The sequence below is a fragment of the Orussus abietinus genome, unplaced genomic scaffold (assembly GCF_000612105.2).
Source record: "Orussus abietinus isolate OABI.00-Male unplaced genomic scaffold, Oabi_2.0 scaffold7, whole genome shotgun sequence".
NCBI lineage: Eukaryota > Metazoa > Arthropoda > Insecta > Hymenoptera > Orussidae > Orussus > Orussus abietinus.
Genome location: NW_019394453.1, coordinates 1,922,512 through 1,948,241, shown reverse-complemented (window position 1 = coordinate 1,948,241; position 25,730 = coordinate 1,922,512). Strand labels below are relative to the sequence as shown.

Genomic DNA, 25,730 nt, shown 5'->3' with positions numbered 1-25,730 from the left:
CAGGACGCTGAACGCCACTGCCATCTCTGCCTCTACACGTAGCGGTAATGGCCGCTCATCGATCAACGGCGCGCAATCTCGAATATGATTTATCAAAGGTGTAATAAGAAACTTCTATAATACATTCGTTTAAGTTCTATTAAGACTTAATCAGACTTGACAATGCAAACGCTTTTTCTGGTGTGTATCTTCCTTAAGAGATATAAGCACTTATGGATATGTCAATACATAATACAAATATGAAATGTATTACAGCGTACATTTCAGTGCATACAAAAATAAAAAAGAATCTATGCTACACGCGTAAACTTAGCTGCAAAAAGCTGCGATAATGTTAGTAAAAAGTTGCCATGTGCAGGACAGAGTGGGTTATGAAGTATCGAATATAAATACACGTATTGTCTTTAGGTGCTTAATTTTAGCAAGTGTACGGTTGCAAGCAAAATGCATAACCCTTGCCATAATACGCTTAGGTATCAGAAAAAAAAAACTGAGATGACTTCATCTATCTCAGGGCGGAAAAGCCTTTGGCTCTCACAAGACAAAATGGCCTGAATCGGTCACGTTCCTGTCTACCTTTAGGGGTAGCGCTCGATGGCGGAGAGTCATTTTCTTTGTCCCAAGCACGCTTAGGAGATTCTATACCAAACGGACTGTACAGTTTTGTTGGCGTACGGCCTAATAATCGCCGAGAACGTGTCTGAGGAGTTTGCGTCGTGCAAGAGCTATTTTTCGGAGATTGCTGCTCATCGAGCCTGTGACGTCGGCGAGTGGAACTTCTAAATTTCTTTGACATAAAAATGAATAATAAAATTAAAACAATATAACTCACATAAAGTATAATCATTGTTAACAACTAACCTGAGATATCGTCCCAAATGTAGTACGAACGGAAGAAATTGTCTTAGACAATTTTTCCGCCCCACTCCTGAATGCTCGTCTGGAATCTGCCGAGACATTACCGAGGCTCAAATTGTTCCATCCCCTTTCTGTAGAGTCCCGCTCTTCTGATACCTTTTCTTTTCCATTGCTCTTTTCCTTATCCACAATTTTCTCTTTATCGAATCGATCTTGCAATCTCTGTCGTAAATTTCTGGAGCATCGAACCACCTCGGGCGAGCTTCCAGGCGGTAGGATTTCACGATGGAATGTAAATGAAACGCTTCTCGAGTCCGGTCGCATGGTTTACTCTCTGTCTGTATCACCGTTTACTATGTGTCCTTGTGAAAATAAATTTAAAATCAGTTCAATTGAAATTTTGCTGTTACTAGTATTGTCCGAAAGGGACTAACCGTTACTTCACGTTGCTCCGTGGTTTTTCATAACGTGGACGAGTCGATTGAATTAAAACAATTCTGGCGAATTCTACCTCCTATCCTTTATCGTTCCCAGAACGTCTTTTCGAGGCATACAGGTCAATCTAGGCCGAAACGTTACAATTACACGGAAACATACGCAACCGGACGCAACGGAGTCCGTTGCGAATCGTTGCAGTCCGTTAGATTCGTTGCCAGCGCCAGCTGGCGCCCTTCGCGCATTCTTTAATAAAGCCGACAAAAACCACCCTCGACGCTGCGCAGAATCGCTTGCAGAGGGACGCAAGAGAAATATTGAACAGAGAAGAGTTGGGAGATTGCTTACGGGCAGGATGGTGCGATCACATCCTGTGCTGCCCTCTGTTTTCGTAAGTTAGCTTTCACCGTTTTTTGCCCCCAAGGGCGGCGCAACGAACGCGTGCCCCAAAGCTCCGCATCACGTCGACTTCGAGGCAACAATGTACTTAATAGTAGTAGATAAGTAGATAAAGTCAAATGGGGCGTCACGAGTGTTCTTCTCTTACCATCAAAAGCGAGTAGTTCGTTAAGCGTAGGTAAGCCACCACCGGCAACTGCCGCATGGTATTACCATCACGAGTACGTGAGCCGTTAACGGCGACTGGTAGATGGTACCGCCATCGCGAGTGCGCGGGCTCCTATCAAAAATTCGTTGCGCCGCCCTTGGGGGCAAAAAACGGTGAAAGCTAACTTACGAAACCAGAGGGCAGCACAGGATGCGATCGCACGATCCTGCCCGTGAGCAATCTCCCAACTCATCTCTGTATTGAATCGAACGTTTATAAAAGTAATGACTCGAGATAAAACATACCGACAATATTTGCAAGTACTCGCGAAATGTTTATGAAGAACTCTACGCTTAGATGCGTTCTTATAATAGACTAAAGTCGTTCAAGAAAATGACACAACGGTATATTCTGGCACGAGAAAAGTAGCACCGATTTGTCTGTGTGTATCATTTTGATTCGGCCTTAATTTTGAGAATTAGTAAATACGATACGAGTAAGAAATATCCTGGAATCGGAGAAAGTTTGAGGCGGGGAGTATATATGTACATACATACCGCTGGTTGCGCCTGCTGAGAAGAATCGATTGACACCTAACCTAAATATCCGAAGTCAAGTATCCGAATACAGGAGGGATGGAATTATGTTTTTAGTTGAGGGAGGATTGCTGGTCATTTCTGGAAGTATCCTTGAACCCACGCAGAAAAATTGGGTTATGCTGCCAACGTGAGTGTCGACGAAGAGGTTCCTGGATTTACGAGAGCTTGTAGAAATAACAGAGCAGGCGAAACCTCAACATGAGTTACAGCAAGAAGGTCTCGTATTTTTATAATCCGGACGTAGGCAATTTCCATTATGGGCCTTGTCACCCGATGAAACCTCACAGACTCTCCGTAATCCATAGTCTGGTTCTAAATTATGGATTGCACAAGAAGATGCAAATATACCGACCTTATCGTGCCAGTACCCACGACATGTGTAGGTTTCATTCGGACGAGTACGTGGAGTTTTTGCAACGAGTCACACCGCAGAATTTACAAGGCTACACCAAGTACTTAAGCCACATTAATGTTGGCGACGATTGTCCGGTATTCGAAGGACTTTTTGACTTTTGCTCTATGTATACGGGAGCCTCGTTGGAAGGTGCGACAAAGTTGAATAACAACTGCTGCGATATAGCTATAAATTGGAGCGGAGGTTTGCATCATGCTAAGAAATTCGAAGCGTCAGGTTTCTGCTACATAAATGACATAGTTATTGCCATTTTGGAATTGCTAAAATATCATGCAAGGGTGCTTTATATAGACATTGATGTGCATCACGGAGATGGAGTACAGGAAGCTTTTTATCTCACGGATCGAGTGATGACCGTGTCGTTTCATAAGTATGGGAACTACTTTTTCCCAGGCACTGGTGATATGTATGAAATTGGAGCAGAGAGTGGTCGGTATTACTCGGTTAACGTGCCCCTAAAAGAAGGCATTGACGATACGTCTTACGTTCAGGTGTTCAAGCCTGTTATATCCCACGTGATGGAATTCTTTCAGCCAACCGCAATAGTTTTACAATGTGGTGCAGATTCACTCGCTAACGACAGACTCGGATGTTTTAGCTTAAGCACAAAAGGTCACGGAGAATGTGTTAAATTTGTAAGAGACTTAAACGTTCCACTGCTGGCCGTGGGAGGTGGTGGATACACACTGCGTAACGTCGCACGATGTTGGACGTATGAAACTTCGCTGTTAGTCGACGAACAGATTAGCAACGAACTACCATATACCGAATATCTAGAATACTTTGCCCCAGACTTCACATTGCATCCCGACGTCGTGACTAGGCAGGATAATGCAAACAGCAAACATTATTTAGAAGCAATTACAAGACACGTGTACGATAATTTAAAAATGATTCAACATTCGCCCAGTGTGCAAATGCAGGATGTACCATGCGACGCTTTACCACCAGAAGAGGATAGGCAGCCAGAACCAGATCCAGACTCCAGGCAGAACCCTCAGGATACGGATAAAGTAGTGGAACCTGCTAACGAATATTATTCCGGTGAAAAGGATCAAGACAAGATGGACACTAGTGAGACGTGATCGCAAAGACTAATCTATAAAAAACAGGCTACTGATATAACTCATTGCATTACGCGTAGACAGTGCTCTTTGCAGCGTAGTAATATGCAATCCTACTTCGTTAACAGCGAGGACGTCCATTAGGCTACAGAAATTGTAAGATAACTAAACCTAGCGTAAGAGAGAAGCAAACGACGAATAAAAGTTTTTGTACGTACCATCCACACATCGATACATCATTTATTCATACTAGTTATTCATATCTGTCCCTTAAATACAGTAGAACGTAATTATAATAATATAGACCTTTGGAACCAACCAACTATATAGATCTTTAACCGACCACAAGAAATGGCTGCCACTTTACGCTTTCGCTAACAGGATGCATGCGTGCATTAATCGCGTTCGACGGCGAACTATCTCTTTCAAAAAAAAAAAAATAATAACGTGACCGACATAAACCAGCCGTTTCCGGCCACAACTATATCGTGGACTTTCGTTAGTTTCTCCTGTTCACTTTTTTCTCTCTCAGAAATCACAGCTTCGCGTGTACACATTAGGCAAGTTTATTACTTCGATCGGCGACACACGACTACGACAGTGAAACAACGACGATGCGGTTTGACGTTAATAGTAGCAATAGTAAAAAGGCAATAACAACAAACGTGTATCTCTGTCTCGGGGCTATTTCGCTATATCACAGAGAACTTAACATATAACGCACGCCTCTCGTATTCATCTCGTGAGCCACAGTAAACAGAATGCATTAGCGAGCCTGTCGGGTCTCTTTCCACCCCACTCATATACCACTAAACACGACTACGGCAATAAATTAGGTATCTTAAATTAAGGCGCTTCGCGTTCTATACAGAGCAATTACTTACGATTTTACAAAAAAGTTCTCGTCGAAAAATAATACAAGTATAAAAATACTCGCGGGGTACGAGGAAACGCAAACGGCCCTCGAGCGTTCGTGCGCGCATAGTAAAGTACTCGGTGTCTCCTCACGCCCGTGTGCACGCACGATCTAGTAAATATATATTTATATATCGTAGAGAAATATGTTCTCGCCCCCATTACATTTTTCATTTTTTTCTCTTTTCTTCGCGAGAGGCGAAAGTAAAAGACCTAAGGGGAGGCGTGTCCTCGGCCTTCCCGGCGAAACATGCTCCGGCGATCGCAAAACATAAGTCGACAAAGCGCGTGTCTGTCTCTCTCTCCTTACTGCCGTCCTAAATGTTCTCTAGGTATTTATCTAGTGTCTTTATAACGTATATCTCTGGGTGTATCATTTGTTCAGTCTCATTGTAAAAGCAATTCCTTCCGTCGCATTGCTCTTCGTGCTCGCGCTACAGCGAGGAGGCCCCTCGACGGAGCCTCGACCTTTCTTTCTCCAACCCGACCGTTCCCGTCTGCGAATCCCTTCGGTATTCGTTTAGTTTAGTGTATGTGTGTGTGCCCGTAACTCATCGACGCCTTCCAGAGTTCAGTTGACTAGATGCCGTTCTCCTCTCCATCTCGCGAGCCAGGAGACCTCACGCGAGTCGAAGCCCCTCCTCTTCATCTCCGCATATTACGTCTCGAAGTGCTTGTAGATGCTCGTCACGTAGGTCATCACCTGCTGCCAATCGGGTCGCTCCAGCTGGCACATGTCTCCGATGTTCTGCGAAGCGCAGAAAAACGAATAATGTTAAGGTGATATCAAAGGGTCATTCTCTATACATACCAAACCATGAAAATAATATTTATAAAACTTTTCTCCAAACAGGGCGCACCGAATAATTTTACACTTCATCACGGTGATTATGGAGGTCCTAACGAAGGTCTTGAAACTCAGGAAATCTCCATTTTTCGAAATTATTTTTTTTCTCAATTTTTATCCGGAGTAACTATATAATTTTTTTACTTTTTACATCTTACCTAAGGTATTGAAGAAATTAAAGAACAAAGAAAAAACTAGTATTAAAGAATACATTAAGGTGATGTGAAAGTGGCGTCAAAGAAGTCTCGTTTATGAAACTTTTCTCCGGGTGTTTCAAAGTTTCATAAACGAGACCTCTGTGTCGCCACTTTCACCTCACCTTAAGCTGATAAATCGTACCCAAGGTTTTCGATTGGACACAAATCTTCAATTGAATCCCTGCCTATCACTTACCAGAGTCGTGGGTATACCGACGCTCTCGGCAGCTGAGAAGGCTATCGAGAAGTTTCTCCTCTTCTCAGTCGGGGATAAGGAGTCGTAGGGTACTTTGTCGGGCAGGTACGAGTGCAGGATGGCGCAGAGGGCTAAGCCGTCGTTCCAGGAACTGCTGAAGTTGGTGATGTCGATGTTCCGGTATCCGATGGTCTTGTTCTGACACCACTTGAGGAGGGCGTTGCGTTTCGAGCCGCCGTTCTTGACGAGGCCGCAGAGCGGATCCTTCCGTTCCGAGAGATCCGTCACGCTGTTGCGTCTCACGAAATCGATGGCCTTCGCATTCAGAGCTGCAGAGTCCAACAGCTCCCCGGGGCTCAAGACGACCGGCACGGACTTCGATTCTGCGTTATCCACGAAGGGAAATAGCGATAACACCTCGTTTTTGTCTATTCTCACGTATGAATAAAAATGACTTAAGAGAAGCGAAGGCGAGTGATAGCAATGATAGCTCGTTAGCGAAGTTGAATGTTAAATATAAGTCGGAGTGTTTTCATCTATTGGTCATTTCTTACGATGACGTTGAATGGGAGAAAGGCGTCGAGTGAAAAGTGAGCAGGGAGCACCAGTAACGACCAAGATATTCAGAATTAAGAATCGTTTTATTAACGCGCAGAAGACAAGCGATGGTCATGCAACGAAGAACCACCTCGCGCTGAAAGAAATTGCAGCAATTGTTACGTGACTAAGCGAGAGAAAGCAAAGCGGAATGAGTTTAAATAATGAAAGCGAGCTTGCGAGAGATTAATCAGTATAGTTCTAGATCAAAGCGTGAGCGAGTGCAGCTTAAATTGTATGGATATGTTACAGAAAGTTAGACAGCCTGTACATCGTTATCTTAATGATCCAATGAATTTACCTGAAAGCACTTTTCGGGCATTCGATGACTGCGTCTTATTGTTGTTCGTTGGATTCGATGGGCAGATCAAGTTATTGATCTGTTGCTGGTCTCTGAGAGGAGTTTTCAGGGACATTATGTCATTCGTTCCAATGGAATTGATGGATGACGTTGAGCTACTGCGACTTCCTGGTCCTTGTTAAGAATAAATAAGAATTAATACTTTCTGATTACCGTGGGAACAGCGCAATCCTTCTGCAAATTACTAAGTTCTTTATTAATGCGTTGAAAATTAAATTAAGTTATGTCTAAAGGTTCGTTCCATTCATTTTCTCTTTGGCAAGGTTTTACTTTGTCCATCGAGAGCTTACTTCTACAATGCCAAAGTTTCTGATACGCACCAGCTTTAGCCTGCTTCGTGGCATTTTCGATGCTCTCTATTAAACATTTGACAGAGAGTCTTGAATCTTGACGAGATATATTAGCTTTTCGACGTGCAGCCATTTCTTGCTGGACACTGGTCAATACGCTGTGCTGAGTCTCCGTAGGAGTGCTAGCTGGTCGTGGAGCCGGCACTACACTTTTTTGATTGGCTAGAAATTCAGAAAAATTCAGTTACTAACGGAAGGACTTTGTTCAACATGTTCAACAGGGAAAATAAAAGCATCACGGATTTGCTGTAATGGTTAATGAAGTGCACAAAACTCCACGGCACACGAGATGCTTAAAGCATCGAATTCAATCAGGGATGGGCCCATAATAATTTAACACGCACTTCTTTGAGGTACGGAAGTATCGATGCACAATTACATGAAAAAGTAATGTACAATAATAATTTGCCATTAATTTCTAGTCATCTAAAAATGTGCCCAGCCTTGATTTCAAGTATAATCCTACCAGTTTGACAGCTCCAACGAAGACTTTTGCAATTTAATTCTCACATTCGCCACCCAGTCTTCGAAAACAATCTCTCAAGGCACGTTTCCTGTCAGTTATTGTACCTTCTTTTTTATCATACTTACACACTCATACCCCGAAAAGCATGTCACATATACAGGATGTACGAAGCGAGCAACACACTAGCTCTTCCCACAGGCAGTAATCCTCGAGGATCTACGCAACAGCTTACAAGGCAGCGCTTTTAAGGGAGGCACGCCAACACTCGAGACTCCTAGTGTATTGTTTAATGTCAAATTACAAACTTGGACGAACTCACAAAAACCCACTAAATAAGCAAGGGACTCTTTCGGGACAATTTGCGACTTACGGTCGCTATTGGAGCCGCTTGCAAGAACAGCTCGATCTCCATGTCGTCCCGATCTGAGCTCCACGTCTTCCAGGATCGTCTCGAATTTCTCTCTTAAAGAAGATGTGCGACCCGACAACGAATTTTGCTCTTCCTCGGGCACGTACCAAGTAGTTACCCTCTTCGAATCTCCAAAAGGTTCGACCTTCCGAAACTTCAAACACGCTTTCTTCTCAGGCATCGTCACATTAATTCCTTCCTTCTGTCTGCTCGTTAAATCTCCACTTTTCCCTAAATCTTTCTCCAATGATTCTGGTTGTTCAGTTGCAGCGTACCATGTTGACTTTGCCCATTCTAAAAATTTCATCCTCTTCGAGCCGATAGTACCTTGATCGATCTTGCTGTCAAACTTTGGTCGGGTTGTTTCCGGACTTTGAACGTTTCTATGATCTTTGTAATTTCCATTGTTAATATTGTCATGGTTAGTTGCAGCATCCTCGAATTTCCTTTGTACCTCTAAAATAGATTTTGGTCGTTGTCTAACATAAGAGTTGCCTTTCGAAGGAGAATCAGTGCCATTTGTTGGCGTACCTGGTGCATTTCCTGTTTTTAATTCATTACATAAGTACACAGATGCGGTATCTACTGCACGAGATGGATACGAATTACGTCTTTGTAAAACATAATCATCACGTTGTTGAGTTTCTTCATAGGACCTTGCTTTATGTGAATGCAAGTCATTTTGCTTTAGATGCGGAGATCTGGCTTCATCTCCGTTGGCATCGTTTTTTACACTAAAAGTCCTTGATTTTGACAGCTGACGTTCCGCTTCTTCTGACCGGATTTTCTTGCGTAGCGTAACGTTGTTTAATTGCTCGCTGGAGAAAAAACTTGAATCACACGAGTTTGGTCTTTTTCCTTTCGATTCACTAGTATTCATCACTGAATTTGAATTTTTCAAAGACCCTTTAACAGTAATACTCTCTATTTCCTTATCTGCAGTATCGATGTCATATATTGAGAAGGTTTCAGAAGCCTTTAAATGTTTAATTGAATCCAATTTGTAAGTGTTTACCGAATTTCGTAATAATCTTTCTTCAGACCTAACTCGATTTTGACTGGTAATAGATCTTAAAGCAAATGAAGAATCCTTTAAAACATGGGTACTTATTTTTTCCTCCCCCGTATCGGCATTATATACGAAGAGTTTCTTAACAGTACTTAGATCTGGAAGTGATCGAGAAAAGTTATTCTTTGACAAACTATTCCTAGTCGAGTCACTGCACATCATATCAATGACTTCGCTGCTAGGTCTGCATTCTTGCTTTTTCAAAAATAATCCACGTTTCTTTGACGCTGTTTCAGCCTGTATATTTTCAGGGCTTAAACTTTTAGATTCTTCTTCATTTCCTATTATTGGCAGCGACAGAGGTTCCCAAGATTTGGAATCATCTGCAACAGTATCATCCACAGAAAGCTTTGTTTGGCTTTCTACTCCGATCGCTCCAACCTTCTTTTCCTGTTTTACGCTCTCAGAAATGCTTTCGTCGATTGCATAGGCTGATTCGCTGGCTAAATTTAACAAAACCTGAGGAGAGGCACTCGTCACGCTCTCTCTAAACACTTTGGCCATATCAGGATTAATTTGAAACTTAAGATCGTTCATCAAAGAGGAAAGTTTAGGACGTATATAACTCTTCGGAACGAAAAATTGACTGTTCGAGATATTTATACCATAGGCATTGTCATCGATACTGTGAATGGCTTTAATATCCTTAAACGTCGGATTTTCGAACGGCTCGCTTTTCTTCTCAGTTGGTTCCACAGGAATATACAGCTTTGGATAGTCCTCCTTGAATCTCTTTAAAGTCTCAGGCTTCGAACATCGCAGTTCCTCCCTACTTCCCAAAAAGTCTGTTTCTGACAAGCTAAAATCTTTTGTAAGCCTCTGTTTCAAAATGTCAGAACCTTCATTCCGAGTCATTTTGATCACTTTATCCTCGATGCGCATTGCACTGGTTATCACATCGGAATTAGAATTTTCTTCTGGCACGTTCTTTGACCGATGAAAGTCTTCTGACAGCTCGATGTGACCCTCGACTTCCGGTGCCTCCTTACCCGCACTTGTATCCAGATTTTCATCGGAGTCAGACAAGCTCGAATCAGACCTGTCCAGTGCGGTGCACTCGGAGTCCTTTGTCTCAACAGTGTCGTCATCTTCCTTGTAGAGGATGGCATTGTTCTTAATGTCACAGGTTGAAGTGGGTGTCCGAGGTTCTGCTCGCTTCTTTATAATAGTACGTCCACGTTTTAAAATAACACTGGAAGGCTTTCGATCGAACCCACTTTGCATGTCACACGTACCACGCTCGCGCAATACTGCATTCTCTGATGCGTCGGTCGGAGGAACAAAAAAAATATGACAACATTATATTACAATCATCATTCGACGTAAGATCGATGGGAAAATGTTAGCATCTTTTCTTTTTTCCCCGTCCTGGAGGTGGTCCGAGAGCTTTCATAATAGACTTCGTCGCTAGGACGACTACATAAGCCGTGCAGACATTGCGCCACGTGATTTCCGCAACACTCGACCGTTTTTCCTTCTATCCGAATTTCTTTTCCCGTACGTTCGCAATTTAAGCACGGCGTTCACAATGTCGCAACGCAGACGCGACCGTAAATATTAATCTGTCTACGTTGTCAAATTATCAGCCCGAAACTATTCTACAGAATCAGTCACAATTTCTACCGAACATCGAATCCCCATATAAATGAAATTTAACTGTGGTAAGGTGTAAGAGTGCAATAGAAAAAGAGAGAAGGAACACCCGGAAATTAATTATCCCTAAGTGGATGTTTAACATCGTGAACATAGCGACTCACCCTTATTAAGCTTGTCAAGTTGGGCTTCGAGAGCTCTCAGTTTGTCCCTCTGTGCTTTGTTCTCCATGACGACTCGTTCCAACTCACTCTGGGCTTCGGTCTTGAAATCATTCGCCACTCGAACTGTCATTAAGAGGTCGGTCTGGAATTGTTCCCATTCGGCACTTTCTTCTTGATGTAGCTTCCTCTCCTCCGAAAGGGCTCTCTCCAGCTCGAACTGGTGAGCTTGCGCGTCCCTTTCTCGTCGCTGAGCTTCACTCAGAGCAGCTTTCAACTCTCGTTTATCCTCCAAATGTCGCTGACATTGGGACTGCAATTCCGCCAACGAGTCGCGTACTAACTGTAGTTCAGCGTTTAAAGAGATTCGCTCATCCTTCAACTGGTTAAGCCGATACTCCAAGTCATCGATGGCAGATTTAGCATTGTTGCGAGCGACCTGAATCGTTATTATATATTATAAAATAAGAAGAAAGAGAAAGAAAAGAATGAATGTTCTTGATAAGACGTTACCTTGAATTCTTCTTGAAGCTGAGAGAACTGATCTCGAAGTCTGTCATGATCACAATGTGACCGAGCTAATTGTTCCTGGAGCGCAGCAGCCTGAGTCTCGAGAGTGTCCTTTTCTCGCCTCGCAGCATCCAAGAGCTCATCAGCTTCTGTCTTGCTCTCGAGTTGTCTGGACTGTTCCAACTCTTCGATTTTTGCTCGTGCATTTTCCAACAGAGTTGCTAGCCTACTTATCTCGATGCTACGAGTTGCCCCTTCCTGACGTGCTTCAATCAGCTCCAAGTCGAGTTGCTTTCTTTCAGTATTCGCAGCATCTACCGTAGATTCCAGGAGATGAACTCGCTTGGTCAAGCGCTCTGTTTCGGTGGCACTGGCATCTGCCGTTGCTCTCAAACTCTTTAACTCGGATGTTAATTCCTCTTGCTTTTGGAGTAAAGCTTCCCTCTCCTCTTGTGCACTCTAGAAATATTTTGTTGTAGCTTGCTGAAAGGTGACATGCTTAGCAGGACGTTATAATCTACTCACCTTGAGTAAATCTACTAATTTCTGTTCCCTTTCGGTGTTATAACCTTTGGATGCTTCTTGCGGTTGTTCCTCTCGAAGAAGTAGTCCCTGCAGGGTATCGACCTTCGATCGAGAGTCTTCCAACTTTTCGGTTTGTCTGCATAACGACTCCAGCAAAACTCCCTTCTCCTCGGTCAATCTTTCATTATCGGCTTGCAACTCCGTCAATTGCGCCTAGGCAAGAAAAAATGAATTGAATAAAAGAACATCAACGAGGAAAACCATTTTCAAATAGATGAGTCACCTGCAAGTCACTGAGTTCCTGAATAGTTGCCTGCAATTCCTCGTTAGTCGAATAGTGCGTTTCCTCCATCTGCAGGATCCTATCTTGAAGGCACGCAACCGAGACTTCCGAAATGGAACTCGAGGAATGTTTATCCCATTCCGGGGTAGTACACTGGATGTCATCCTGTGCCATGTTCGAATTGGCGAGCAAACCATCATCCTGAGGTACGGCGATGGAAGCAGGAGCGGAATTATGTAACCTCGAGGCATCAAGGAGTAACTGCTGCTTCTCCGAATCCGACAACGGGGAATGGGCGACATCTCGAAGGCGAGCTCGCAGAGCCTCGTTCTCTTCCGCAAGCCGCTCCAGTTCCGCTGCGTGTTGTTCCTGCGATACAAACAAACCCACTATTATCGATTACCCTCAATCCTGTCTCCGTCAATGCACTCCATGCTTCTTCAAAAGAACAAAAAAACCTATTGCAGCACCTTCCACGAACCGATTCATTTCACGTCTTGATACCAAACCAACATCTCAGTAACACCCATGAAAACCAAGCAATAGCCACGCATCCCACATCTCTCTAAAACTTCTTAACCTTTAAAAACTCTCTAATTACTTCCATTCCTTAGGAATTTGAAAACGTAGATTCTCTCCCTCGGCGCCTACGAGCTGCCTCTCTGTCGAAACGACATTGCGCACAAGTAATCGCGTAATTCCCGCCGCCCTGAGGGACCTCGCTCGGACGTAACGTCCACCGAGGACGATCCTCCTCCAATTACTGGGATTGCGCAATACCGATATCCAATAGGTAGGAGAGCCCGCTCCAATGACACGAGAAGCTTTAACACCGCACCATTCAAGGCGAGACCTGGCGAGACCCGGCGAGACCCGGCACGACCTGGGGCAACCCGGGTAACTGTCACGCGCTGGAGGTTAGGTCCGAGCTGGGAGAGCGTCCTCTGGCGTTCCGGCGTTCCGGCGTTCCGGGGGTCTACGGCGATTCCCCCACGAGGAGGTTCGGTCTCGGTCTTCCTATTTCCGCGGTCCCGAGCGCGGCGACGAGCGACGCCGTCGCGTCGGTTACATAGGGTTACGTAACGGTAAGGACTTAATGAATAACGAGCCTAAGTTACCGTGCCCGAGCCGATGCACCGTTTCTTCATGTCGTCCCTCTCGCGCCCTCTCCGTCGCTCTGCCGCTTCCGCCTCTCGGTCCGTCTCCCTCCCGCTGGCTCTCTCTCGCTCCCTCTTTCCCGCGCGCGTTCGCTCCCTCCCTCTCGCGGTCACGGGAGCAGCCTCCTCTCTTCGCTGGTAAACATTCCTCGATGAGTATCGACCGATATCGACGCGCCTTCGATTCGGTCCGTGAGCGCGCGATTAACGAAGAGACCCGCCAGCTTGGGAAGCCCTGCGACGCCCTGCGTCGGTTAAATGCCAACGAGCGTAGAAAAATGCCGACCAACGTCGAAAAATACCGCGAAAACCGCCACTGCGCCCAACGGCGATAGTCCAACCGGCAGCCCGGTACAGGGGGCGCTGCAGATCCAGGGGAAAGGGGAAACACGCCGGCCGATCGCGGCTAAAATGCTAACGAGTCCCTGGAAATTATCCAATTCCCCGTTAGAAATAGAGAGGAAAATGTCAGATCTCGAAACCTTATGATGCCGGTTAAATTAAATAAATCGCACGTGTCGTCTTACCGCCAGGGAGAGTGGCAAAAGGATCCGGAAAGAGGGGTAGATTAACCCCCCGATCTGCAGCCCACGCGGCGTAACGACGCCGATCCGCCATTTTGAAAACCCCTGAACACCGATTGGGTATTTCCGTCAGAGCCGCCGCTTTTGATCGGTAACGGTCATACGACAGTTTACTCGAACCCCGGGATTTTCGACATGGCGAACCCCTCACTTCGTGTGTTAAAAGGGCGATCGTGAATTTCGGGGGAGTTTTTTTTAATCCTCTCGAGGAATTTTAAAGTTAATCTCGTATACAGGTGAAAATTTATCGACCTCGATGCCTAGTGCAAGCAAGTCGGAGCTCTGGCGGAGGAGAAAGCCGCAAGTTTTCCGGCCATTAACATCGAATTATTCTCGCGCCGATTGAAATCCACGGCGGGAAACGTTCGGCGAAGGAGGAGTTACTCGAAGGGAGAGCCAATAAAACAGGATCCGATTACGAAGTACGCGGGTGAACGGCGCGGCGAAAACCGCCTCGCTCGGCGTCGCGTGAAATGCCAAGGCGTCGATGATCTATGTCAGAGAGAAACTCTGTGTGTCAAATAAACATTTAAACACACGACGCATGCAATCCTTTGGAGACCCGCCATTTTCTAGGTCTACTCGACCCCACGTGGCACAGGGGACGATTAAAGGACGCAAGGGCGATAAATTTTCAGAAAAAAGGATCAGTTTACGAGTGGGTCGTTAATTTCATTAATCGAGACTGGTGATTGAAGCCGTGTCCGATGAAAGGACTCGCCGGCACTCGATCGGTATTCGTGGAGCCTCGTCATAAGCTACACATCGTACGCGCTCGTTCAGGCGGACGCAACCTCTAACGCGAGTAAGTATGTTTACCTTGTAAGGTCGGGGTTGGGTGGGTGGTCGGGGCGTGGCGAGGGGATGCTGGAAAGGGAAGTCAGCGATTCCCCTAGAGCGCTCGAGCGGAAGGCTCACCGACCAATCGGAAAGGACCTTTGACGTTGAAAAGTATTTGGTCGAATGAATAAAATTCAACCACGGAATATGATTATATGGACAACCACCTATATTTGGTTGACACGACTAAATTCATTGGTTTATAATAACTACATCTTCCTTTGCCACGTCAAATATGAAAGCAATGTGCGAACTATTATTTTTAGTTACGCAGGATAATGAAAAGAGTTGAACTACGAGAAACGGGTGCAAGTGGTAGGGTTCCCTCTCGACTGTGAAGCTTCACCCCTTACCGCATTCCCTTCCAACAGGTGGTTCCCTCAATTACCTTGAGCGCGGCGAGTTCGGCGCGTAGTTCCCGGATGCGTTGGGAGTCGCAGGCCGCGTCCCGGAGGTCAGCCTCGAGCCTGGCCCGTTCCTTTCGCAAGATCTCGAGCTCCCGCTCGAGCTCCTGCATCCTGGCCGAGGTCTTGGCCGCGGACTTGGCCGCAGGTAGATTGGAGGCCCTCGAGGACGGCTCCTTGGGAGGAGCGGCTCCCCAGGTGGCAGCGGAACATCCAGTCTCGTGGGTGCCCTCGAGCGACGAGGCGCTCGAGGCCTGGCGCAAAGGTACGGGGACCTGTTGCTGGTGCGAGTGCTGGCCCTGCTGCTGCTGGGACGAGTGGCTGTGCTGTCCTCTGCGAAAGAGCGATTTGAACTTCATCATGGTCACTTGGCCGAGCTCTGGACGGTTCCCTTGGCGAATTCGACGAGCCAGCGCATGCTTCCCCGAGGTCTCTCGAGGCCCCTCTCCCCCTAGGAGTCTATCTCGGCCAACCGAGCTCGGATTACCGCCAGGAGGTCTTATCGGGCCAGTCCCCCGATAACTCGCGACTCCTCGGGGACGATAACGTCCCAGAATCGACTTTCCCGCCGCGAATGCCTCTGCGCGCACTCCATCGTCCCGGGCGACGCCGCCTTGGTCTTCGATTCAACGATATTTCCTATTTCGCCTCAGGTTTCCCCTCGTATTTCGGAACCGAGAGCCGAGGTTAGACCTCGATCGCCGCGGTGAAAGCGATCGCGCTGGACGTGTCGGTTGGCGACCGCATCCTTGGGCCCGCGACGACCGGCAACCTCGGTTGAGCGATGAGGATACGGCTCTGTAATCTTATCTCGTGCTTTCAGGGTCCAGGATCCTTCGTCGGGAAGGTTCGAGCAAGCGGGTGCAGCGGGCGGAGTCCTAGGAGATCACGGATGTCGGGATGCGTTAATATCCCGTGAGTACTCTCCCAAGTCCAACCACGTTGTCTAGGTACCACGGTTTCAGGGCAAACGGATACGGGCGGCGTCTGATTGATAAAAAAGTCCACGAGTCCGCGATAGTGGCCTCCAAGGACACCACGGTCTGACCAAGCCGACCGAACTGAAGAAACTGGCCGAATCTGCAGAACTGGCTACCGCACCGAGTCCGAGCGGGCTCTTCCCGGTAGGCAACCGGCAAAAAAGAAACACAACACTGAACGACGTTCCGCTCGAGGGTTCGGAGCGCTCTAAAATCCCGAAAATCTCCAGCCTTCCAGCCAACGCGGCGATAGCAACGACGCCGGATCCGTCACCAAGGTGCCTCCGGCGTGTCACCTAAATTTAGAGCGCCGAAGAGTCAGCTGTGCAAACCCGCTGCTGCACCTAACAGGTCGACAAAGTAATATCGCCTCTCGAAGGTGAGTAGCGCCAGGAAGAGGACGCTCACTACGAGATCACGGGTCCGAGGAGGTCCTCGATAATCCCACAGATCTGTTAGAAAGGCGTCTCATGTCAGCGTTTCTCCGAAATCCAGGCTACCAGGCTTGGCGACGTCATCGAAGTCGGCTTTGGCAGCGGCCTCCTAAGCGACGAGCAGCGCTGGACAAAGCAGCGGCACCGAACGGTACTCCAGGGGGACATTCCCGGTGCTCCAGGACCCTGGGCCCGCGGCCATTAGCGGGGGCCTAGCGAATTGCGACGGACAGTCAGCCGTTACCAAGAAACACTTCCAGAAAGAGATCGGTCTCGAAACCGCCCTGGCCGCTCTCACTTCAGGACGTCTCTTCGAGTCCTCTTAGTCTTAAGCGCGCTTCCGGGTGCAGCCTCCTAGGGCTCCGTCCGCTGCCTCACGGCTCTCGATGACGACTTCCAGAGGTTCCGGTCAGGCAGATAGCGCGCTACTCGCTCGAGCGCGCCCGTTGCCCCGGTCGGTCTACCACTTGTTGCACCGGAGAGTCCGCCATGGGCGCATCGAGGTCCCCTCGGGAGTCCTCTCTTTCACCGGGCGACTCGGCCCGACTTGGCCGCATTTTGTGGACGGACGGATAAGGCCCAGCTTCCTTGAGTCGGCCTGAGACCCGGAGACTCCCCGAGGGAGCCGGATCCCCCGGGACGACGACTCGTCTCCGCTCTCAAAAGGGCCCTGACGACCCCGGGTTCCGGCCGGGGCACGAGCGGTCCAGCCGGTCCATCGCGCGCTGTTCGCTCGAGGTGCGCGGGGGTAGGGGTCGTTCGAGGTCGCGGAACGACCTCGAGGATCGAAGACCGGTTTGCGGGGAGGGTAGCGAGGCGCGCCCGGCGACGGTGCATCGAGCACTGTCGGGCACCGTCGCGCTCGGACGGGGATTCGGTGCCCGGGCCCGATCCCGAGGTCCCCCACCATTGTCAGGACGGCGAGGGACGGAGGCGCGGGTCCGGGCCCCGAGCGACCAGCACTGCTTCGGCTCCGCTCTTGTGCCAAGGAGGCTCGCTCATGTACACGGTGCACCGAGAGTGCTTGACTCGCTTTAAGAAACGATTCATTTTTTTTTTTTTATAGAGTAATGGATGTTGCCGAGCATTGTCAAGCACTGTCGAGCACTCTCGAGTTTCGATCAGAATTTCGAAGTCCGATGCCACGACTTGACAAATATGTAAAGCGGTCGGAACGGAGGTGCGGGTTTGGGACCCGATCACCCGACACTGACCCAACTCCTCTCTTGTCCTACCGAGGAGACCCGATGTACAGGGTGTTTCAAGGTTTCCAGGCGTCCCTCCGTCCCAGAAAGCCTCCCGTTTCAAGGTGTTATGAAAGGGTCATTCTATATATATAAAAACGTCAGAGTATTTATAAAACCTGTCTCCAAATCGTGTGCACCGAATCATTGAAACCTCAACACATGATCGTGGAGACTAAAGGAAAAACGCGATGCTTATGAAATTTCATTTTGTTTATTTGCCCCAGACTAGAACCAAGGACACATCTTCATTAAAAAAAAGATATATATGTATATGTATAATGATTCTTTCGTAACACCTTGAGAAAATAGTCTGTAGGATCTGATAACGTAACGTCGCCTAGTATATATGCTAGGATTTCTCAAAATGCCCGATGCGCTATCGAGGCACGTAGCTCGATAAATAGGTTTTTGCACATATCTGCTGCTCATACGTGCGCACTTTTTGCGCATACCGGATATGCGATGCACACCGAGTGCATATTGATGCGGTAAGAGCGGAGGAGCGCGTAGAAGTCTCGCGCTCGTTTGTCATAGACAGGGTTCTTCTATTTTATTATTTCTTCTTTATTTCGGAGCCCTTTGGTACCTCGTGGGGATCCATGGTACCCATGTTACCCCATAGCATGGTGCGGTGCCCTGCAGTAGCATATCCGGCCCTGCGCCTCTTTTTAAGTTTTAACGAAAGGGAGCTACCCCTGCGCGGCGTCCAAGGGTGTTTTCAGCATCATCGGCTCTGCAAAAGGCGGCCCAGGAAAAAAGCCCGACCGGCAGAAACGCGTCGACTCGATGAGAAAAAAGTCGAGTACAGTAAAACGCATTGTCGGTATTGTTACAACAGGTCACAATGGCCCTGCCGATGTATTAACACGTGCGAGCGAGGCGTTTCATCCCTGCGGAATAACGAGGTGTTATTACCATAAAGCGTTGCGCGGTGAACATTGTTAAACGATTTCCCAGACTCGGGAATGATGTCGCATTCCTTGTCAAGGGACTTCATCATCGTTATGAATGTTTGCATATACACGTTACTTGATTTTAAAGATGAAATACATGTAAGATTTGATAACTTGACTTTTGATACGCATACACTCAGAATATAATTGATTGTACCAAAGAAATATTTCTTTTAGTAGTTAGAATGAAATATATATATTTCAACTTTTAAATCAAGTTATCGAATCTTGGAAGAATTAATGTCCGGGTCTAGAAGCGATTAAAGGCCCGCGGCAATGGCCATCGTTGATTCGATGCAGGAGTCGAAGGAAAGCGCTGTGAGAAAGTTTCCCTGGCCGCTTACTTCGTTAATTTATGGTAAGTTTCATCGAGCCAGGCCGAAGGTCCGTTAAATAACGCGATGTAACCCAGTAAGTTTGCTAATTTCCCGGCGTCGCGTGAGAACGACTCGGTCGAGGGCCGGCACAAAGCTGCCGTAAGAAGAGAGTTACTTAAAAGTAAGCTGCGGACTCGGATCGGACGGGATCGGATCGGATTGGATCGGCTGCCGGGAGGGGCAAAGGCGGCCTAAGGAGGCCACGGAATCCGCGGACGTCTCTTCGGCTTCGTCGACCAGTTTTCTCATACGGTCGACATATGGCGTATACAGAGTGTTGAAAAGATTTTCGACCTGCCCCGAGATCTCCTCGGGCCCTTCCATGGTCTACATCGAAAGAAAATGTCCATTGAGCCGGATAAATAATCCATTGAATGGTAGCAAAGAAATATTTTGTCAATCCCAAGAAGAATGATTTAACTCAAATGAAATCCAATTAATTAGATGCGACGTTTCGTCGGAATCGTGACGAGTTATTTGAGCCAAATAATTATTCTTTGATATTAAAATATATTTGGTACTATTCATACGAAAATATTTCTTTGGTACAATGAATGGTGTTTTTTTTTCTCAGCGTAGATGCTGCGCTTTGAGTCACCGTGATATTAATTAATATGTAGTTAACATTAATGCGTATTGGAGAGATCTCGATGAGATATTTGTTAACCCTTTGATCGTTACACCTTTTTGACGTATGGGCGAAATTCGTCCCCACGTGCAGGCAACAGTGGACCAAATGTTGAAAGTATATGTACGCCTTTCGCAGCCGAATGGTTAATTTCAATTTCAAATTAGTATCTTGAAATATTCTTTTAGTCTTGAATGGTTTATGTTTGGCACGACTGTCAGCCAGACTCGTGGGCTGAAAGGCGATCGTACCGTACCGTAGGCACATTTAGCACTCGTTAATGTGTATTTGTAAGAAGGAGCCGCCTATAGACCTTCGTTTTCGGTTGACGGTGCAGAAATGCGATAGTCGATGTTGACGTTAAATCCCGTTACGAGAATCCTCGGGTGCATCGAGTAAATCGAGTATAAATCCACCGTCGTGCGTTTCCACAGTCGAGCGGCGAGCGGAAGTCTGCGATTCTTTTCTTAAAAAATGTATGTTTCCGGAAGTCGCAATAATGCTATGACTTTGGCCGGCATATTGCCGGAAGCAATCCCACTTGGCAATTATCAAGCTTTGTCAACAGTCCTCGAAAGTTACTCTCTTCTCCGCGTTTTTTACCGTTCCGCATGTTGCAATTACTTCGACGTTATCGCACATTAAAAAAAATTCGTTGTTGTCGTTGTTTCGGATTACTAAGAATTAATTTTTCAAGTATATCAAGGATTCTTGCTTTCAAATCCTCCACACTTTGCCATTCAAGTTTATCAAGGATTCTCGGTTTCAGATTACTCAGAATTGACATTTCAAGTTTATCAAGGATTCTCGGTTTCAGAGTCGAATCTTGGGAGGGCGAGGGCCCTTATCGCCTATCGTCGTTCCCGAGGAGGCGATAGGACGCGATATATGACATCGCGTTATCTACAAACGCAACGACGGATAACGGGCGTCGACGCGGTCGCCGCCGAATGCAGCGACCGATGAATCAACTTTGAAAGACCGAACACCGAGCAACGAAGTAGCCAAAATGAGAGAAGGTAATTGGAGCACTTAGTCATAACCGATGTTAAAACAACCTCGCGATATTGGAGCGTTAACTCGGACATTTGACATTTTTCTCGATGACGCAACCGCCCTCGTCCTCTCTCGTGCTTTTTCTCTTCCAGGCCCGACAGTCCCTTCTTTATCCTCCTCCGGGTCCCGAAGGAGAGTCAATTGGATATCTGGACGTCGATTGCCGTCTGGCCTCTTTCGAGACTTCGCTCCTAAGAGACGCTCAAAGTCAATCGAGCCCTCGCCTTTATTCGCCATTGCGAGCAGACGATGACATTGTGGATGGACGTAATCACTGCGGCGACAGCGCCGGAATTGGGTGACAGAAGTGTCGACGACGTCGAGGACCACGGTGATATAATCAGGAATGGCGTTTCTTAATTCTTTTCAAATGTAGGCCTTCGATTTGGCCCCACGAGAAATACGTAAGGACGATTTCGATATCACCGGGTATGCAGATCGTCCTTACCGGAGGTTCATCTCATGCGCTTCCAGCGACTCGGTCATCTCGTTCGGTTGATTCTTCGAATGACTTCGAACCGCCGTCAGCTGTTCGAAATTGTTCGAAATGGTTGCTAAAATGTTTTGCCGAGTTGGGTATATCATTGTGACTCTTCACAGGGGACATCTTTAGCGCCACCGAGTATGTAGGTCGTCCTTACTGGCCGAGTCATTCCGCTCGCTTCCACTGGGTCGGCGGTCTCGTGTGGTTGACTCTCCGGACCGTAAGAAGCAGCGAGCTGCAGTCTGGCCGAAGCAAGAAGCAGCAAGCAGAGTCACGGTCCGAGGGCCGAGGATTGCCAATGATCGTCCGGGACGGAAGGAACGGTTCCTAGCGTTCCAGCGATCCTCGATTACGCCGTACAACTAGGCTACCGGTCGGCGATATCGATTGAAACCTGACAAGAATAGCTAGCAATAGTCGGTCGGACCCTGTGAAAAAATTGTCATAAGTCGGTTGATCCCTAGCGAGGCAAGAGACGAGGGACGATGGTTCCTCAATGGGAACCACTCGACTCTTTCAAGCTATATCTATTGTCGATTCAATCCGCTCCTTTTTTACAGGGACTCTCTCTGCTGGTCCCTCGTTCTTGGACTCGGATCGCGCGATTCGGATGAAGGAATCGCAGCAACGAGAGTTCAAGGTAGGCGGCGAGGGGGGAACATACCCCGGGTGGAGGAGTCGAGGTAGCCGAAGAGGCGAGAACCAGTTCGAGAGACATTGACAGCGCAAGGATGCGGCCCCTACGAGTGCAGCGGGCTGAGCCCCTCCGTCACGCATCCTTCGTCGGGCCCAGGAATCCCAATGATCACGTTTAACCTCACGTTCACCTAGCAAGGACGTAATCCTTTCTCCAAAAGTTAATTTTTGCGAGCGAAGACACGAGATAATGACACGTCACCTAATATCCTAATTTCAGGGACGCGCAATGCCGGAAAGCGAAGAGCTCCCTGCCATCCCCAGTGACCTGGTGGCGTGATAATCAATCCCTACTCTTCTTAGCCCAGTTCAGAGAGGAGGAGAGGTGGCGAGGAGAGTCTCCGGTACACCGAGTACCTTTTACGACACGCAATAAGTGGGAGTGGAAGCGAGCCGAGATCACTGACCCGGTGCGTAAGAGGAGAACGAAGCTGAACGGGACCGAACCGGGCGAAACTGCGCACCCACGGAGCAGGTGCACTTTCCCGCAGGAAGGAGTCTAATCCAGGAAGTCCTGGGGACGGGGAGGACGTCGATGGTCGAGAGGCGCGCAATAAAGGAAATTATTAGCGACTCACCCACGTTCCGACCGGGGACCGATGCGTGCCACGTGCTCGGCCAAGGTGATGTTTCCGTTCGGCGGCCTTCTAGGCCCGAAGAAGAACGAAACCGGGTTTCTTCGGCGAGTCGCTGCTACGGCGGGCCTGGGACCAGGATTCAAGCTGAAAAAGTCAATCTTTATTAGGGCAATAATTCTAGAAAGCTCATTTTTAAAAGCACGAGATTTTCCATGTTTTTTTTTTTTTTATTTAAGACTTAGCGAGTATGTAAGAGAGGGGCTGACGGGTTTTGGTATGTAGAAATTCGATTTTTCATTAAGTTTCATTCAACTTTTCAGGAGCGTTCTCAAAATGGCTCGGTTTCCGCAGGTCCCTGTCCGCCGACCGTCGGTCGTTGCCCTCGCGACGTATTTAGCGAACAGAGTGGTGTCTGTCCGTTTCACCGGCGGCCACCTCCGGCGATTTTCGAGGTCTATTAAAGTGCCACTTCAGCGGGATTGCGCCAATTCGCTAATTGTACACCGTGTCGGGTACGTAGCCGATACTCGAGATAAAAAGGTAATGGGTTCGCAGCTATTGAGGAAAGAAAAGGAAACGGTAAAAGGACCGAAAACAAAGGAGACACCCGGGATTTGAACCGGGGACCTCGCTCTGTAGTCGAATGCTCTACCATTCAGCTGTACCCCTAGTGTGTGGCACCAACCTAGATATAAGTCAACTGTGATAATCTAACTGATAATACCGGTAATTAACTCGAACAATCGATCGTTTTTTTTTTTGGTTAATAACAATACAAGAAGGTCTCTCGTTAGGTTATGTCTATGACGGAGTCGATTTTTCCGGCTTCCTTGCTTTCACTTCACGAAAATCGACTGAAGAATGGGACAGACACTGCCATCGCGCGGACGAACTAGCTAACCTCTATCAGATTATATCTACCGTCGGTAACGCAGAACTCTACTCCATGCTATCTAAAAACAGGGAAAAAGCGTTGCGAAATTAATTCTTTCCCGTCGAACTTACCGAGTTCTTCGAGCATTATCGATCTGGGATATCGCCGTATTGGAATCAATGCGAACGTCGTCATCGGTCGTACACGGTGGCCGTTTAAACCGAGCACTTTCCTCCTGCCCCGGCTGCGGTCCGCTGCCAGCCTGAAAAAAAAGACATGGCCCATGAAAAAGGAAATTAACAACCCACCGGTTGCGATTAAGCACCGGCGGACGTTCTAATAAACCTATACACGTATATCAAGCATCCGCCATTACCGAGTGTCCTCCAAAGACCTGAAGAAGTTGTCGCAGCATTTTCGCGGCCCGATTAAACCACCTTTAAACGTCAAACAAGAATCTGCAGACTTCGCACCCTCCACTAAATTAATGTTATTTAACATTTGCAATCATCAAGCACTAAATCGATCATTTAACCAGCCACTTAATCACTGAAATCGGAGCGTAACGGTAGAAGACGCGAGTTTAGGGTCCACTTTCCAGGAGCGTCGATTTTCCAGAGGTTTTCCCATGACTCTCCCCCCTCATATCCTGGCACAACTCGTCCGAAAATCGTGAATAACTTTATTGGAAACGCGATCGCGACTCTCGTTACCAACTCCGCTAAAATGAGGAGCAAAAGAGAGGCGCAGCCCGCGATCTGAGCCAGGTATTAGAACGCGATCGCGATAAGAGCTCGCCACCAGTGATAAAGAGGACTCCCGGCCAAGGCGTGTCCGTACATTACGCACAAAAAGGTGTACACATCGACGCCCTCCTCTGCTCTCCTGCTAACTGGTTCCCAGCATAAGCGCGATGCAAAGTCCCTAGTAGCACAAAATATTGTCTCATATTTGCGATACCAAATTAAGTGCTCGACAATAATCGTAAAATAAAAGATGTATTTCTATTATATGTTCATAAATGAACGAACATATCATTGAGGTTTTCAACAAATATTTTAGATATCGTCAAATGAAATCTACGAAGCATCTTTAAAAAACCTGTCGCTTGAATATATGTAGCAAAGATTAGAACAAAAAAAAATATTTAGAAATTATTATATGCTATTAGGGGTGGAATATGAACACTTATTACGACGTCTCGCGCCATGGCCGCCGCCATTTTTTACGGGCCATCCCTCCTCAGGTAATCGGGAATTAAACGGCCATTCCGCAGTGGATTTATCGGGTCAAATTTCAATGATCCCGAGGTATTGGGCCCGGTGAATGGAGGAACGGGGAAGGGGGGAGAAAAAAATATTGCCAGGAAAAACGGGAGAAAAAGGAAGGGAAGACCCGAGCCCCGCGATGGTCGTCGTTGCCAGGCGGACTCGCCAGGAGAAAAAGCGCGGAAGTGACGAGGCACCGTTGGGAAACGTCATGTGGCAGGCCTGCCGGCGGGATTTTGACCCTTTCTACGCTTTCTACGTTTCTAACGTTTTCTGCGTTTGCCCCGACCCACGCGAGAGCGTAAGCTATGCATTGCATCTGGCAGCACTCGGCCCACTCGGCGACTCGCGGCTCGCTTAACCCGAACACCTTTTATCCTACAAGACCGATAGCCGGCTCGAGCTGGAAATTAAACATTTCCCATCTAATTTAATATTAATATTCTCACGTTCCGTTCGTCAGATAAACACCGCGAGGAATCAACGATTTATCCCCCGCCGCGTTATAAGCACCGAGAAAAAGAAATTCATTGAACCGAAGAAACATGTTGTTAATTCTAAGAATAATTGTTTTACTCAAAGAAACAGTCATAATTCCAAAGAAATGTTGCATCCAATTTACTTGAGTTTGAGTGAAATAATTATTCCTTCAATTGATGAAATATTCCTTTGGTTCAATGAGATCCTTTTCTCAGGGTAATACGGAATTTTATAACTTTTGGTATCATAAATTTATAAATTTGTAGATTTATGTAGAAACCCAATATTGTTGT

General features: G+C 47.2%; 3 protein-coding genes across 8 annotated transcripts; 1 reads left to right on the top strand and 2 right to left on the bottom strand.

The window, feature by feature from the left end:
- Positions 1–120: 120 nt before the first annotated feature.
- LOC105704092 lies at positions 121–1,617 on the bottom strand. Its single transcript, XM_012433014.1, has 3 exons — positions 1,293–1,617; positions 862–1,220; positions 121–787 (listed from the first exon to the last, which is right to left on the bottom strand). Exons 2-3 carry the CDS (start codon positions 1,180–1,182, stop codon positions 506–508), a joined length of 603 nt encoding a protein of 200 aa, XP_012288437.1. The 5' UTR covers positions 1,183–1,220; positions 1,293–1,617; the 3' UTR covers positions 121–505.
- Positions 1,618–2,065: 448 nt separating this feature from the next.
- On the top strand, positions 2,066–4,144 carry LOC105704103 (histone deacetylase 3). Its single transcript, XM_012433047.1, has one exon. It carries the CDS (start codon positions 2,638–2,640, stop codon positions 3,937–3,939), a length of 1,302 nt encoding a protein of 433 aa, XP_012288470.1. The 5' UTR covers positions 2,066–2,637; the 3' UTR covers positions 3,940–4,144.
- LOC105704102 (cytospin-A) lies at positions 4,134–24,476 on the bottom strand. 6 transcript variants are annotated; one of them, XM_012433042.2, is made up of 14 exons: positions 24,066–24,469; positions 23,821–23,951; positions 22,816–22,959; positions 15,367–15,715; positions 12,398–12,766; positions 12,115–12,327; positions 11,593–12,048; positions 11,083–11,518; positions 8,788–10,584; positions 8,218–8,712; positions 7,352–7,543; positions 6,972–7,145; positions 6,074–6,456; positions 4,134–5,581 (listed from the first exon to the last, which is right to left on the bottom strand). In XM_012433042.2, exons 1-14 carry the CDS (start codon positions 24,102–24,104, stop codon positions 5,492–5,494), a joined length of 5,268 nt encoding a protein of 1,755 aa, XP_012288465.1. In that variant the 5' UTR covers positions 24,105–24,469; the 3' UTR covers positions 4,134–5,491. The 6 variants fall into 6 exon arrangements, with proteins under 6 accessions (XP_012288465.1, XP_012288464.1, XP_012288468.1 ...); XM_012433041.2 differs by having other exon boundaries at positions 8,218–10,584; XM_012433045.2 differs by lacking the exons at positions 15,367–15,715; positions 22,816–22,959; positions 23,821–23,951; positions 24,066–24,469 and adding an exon at positions 13,236–13,461 and having other exon boundaries at positions 8,218–10,584.
- Positions 24,477–25,730: the final 1,254 nt, after the last annotated feature.

Coding starts and splice junctions, on each gene's coding strand:
- LOC105704092 (XM_012433014.1), bottom strand. CDS start 1,182: ATGCGACCGGACTCGAGAAGCGTTTCATTTACATTCCATCGTGAAATC. Junction 788..861: donor CATTTGGGACGATATCTCAG/GTTAGTTGTTAA, acceptor TTTATGTCAAAG/AAATTTAGAAGTTCCACTCG.
- LOC105704103 (XM_012433047.1), top strand. CDS start 2,638: ATGAGTTACAGCAAGAAGGTCTCGTATTTTTATAATCCGGACGTAGGC.
- LOC105704102 (XM_012433041.2), bottom strand. CDS start 24,104: ATGCTGCGACAACTTCTTCAGGTCTTTGGAGGACACTCG. Junction 12,767..15,366: donor CCGAACTCGCCGCGCTCAAG/GTAATTGAGGGA, acceptor TTTGTATCGCAG/GAACAACACGCAGCGGAACT. Junction 12,049..12,114: donor AATTAGTAGATTTACTCAAG/GTGAGTAGATTA, acceptor AAATATTTCTAG/AGTGCACAAGAGGAGAGGGA.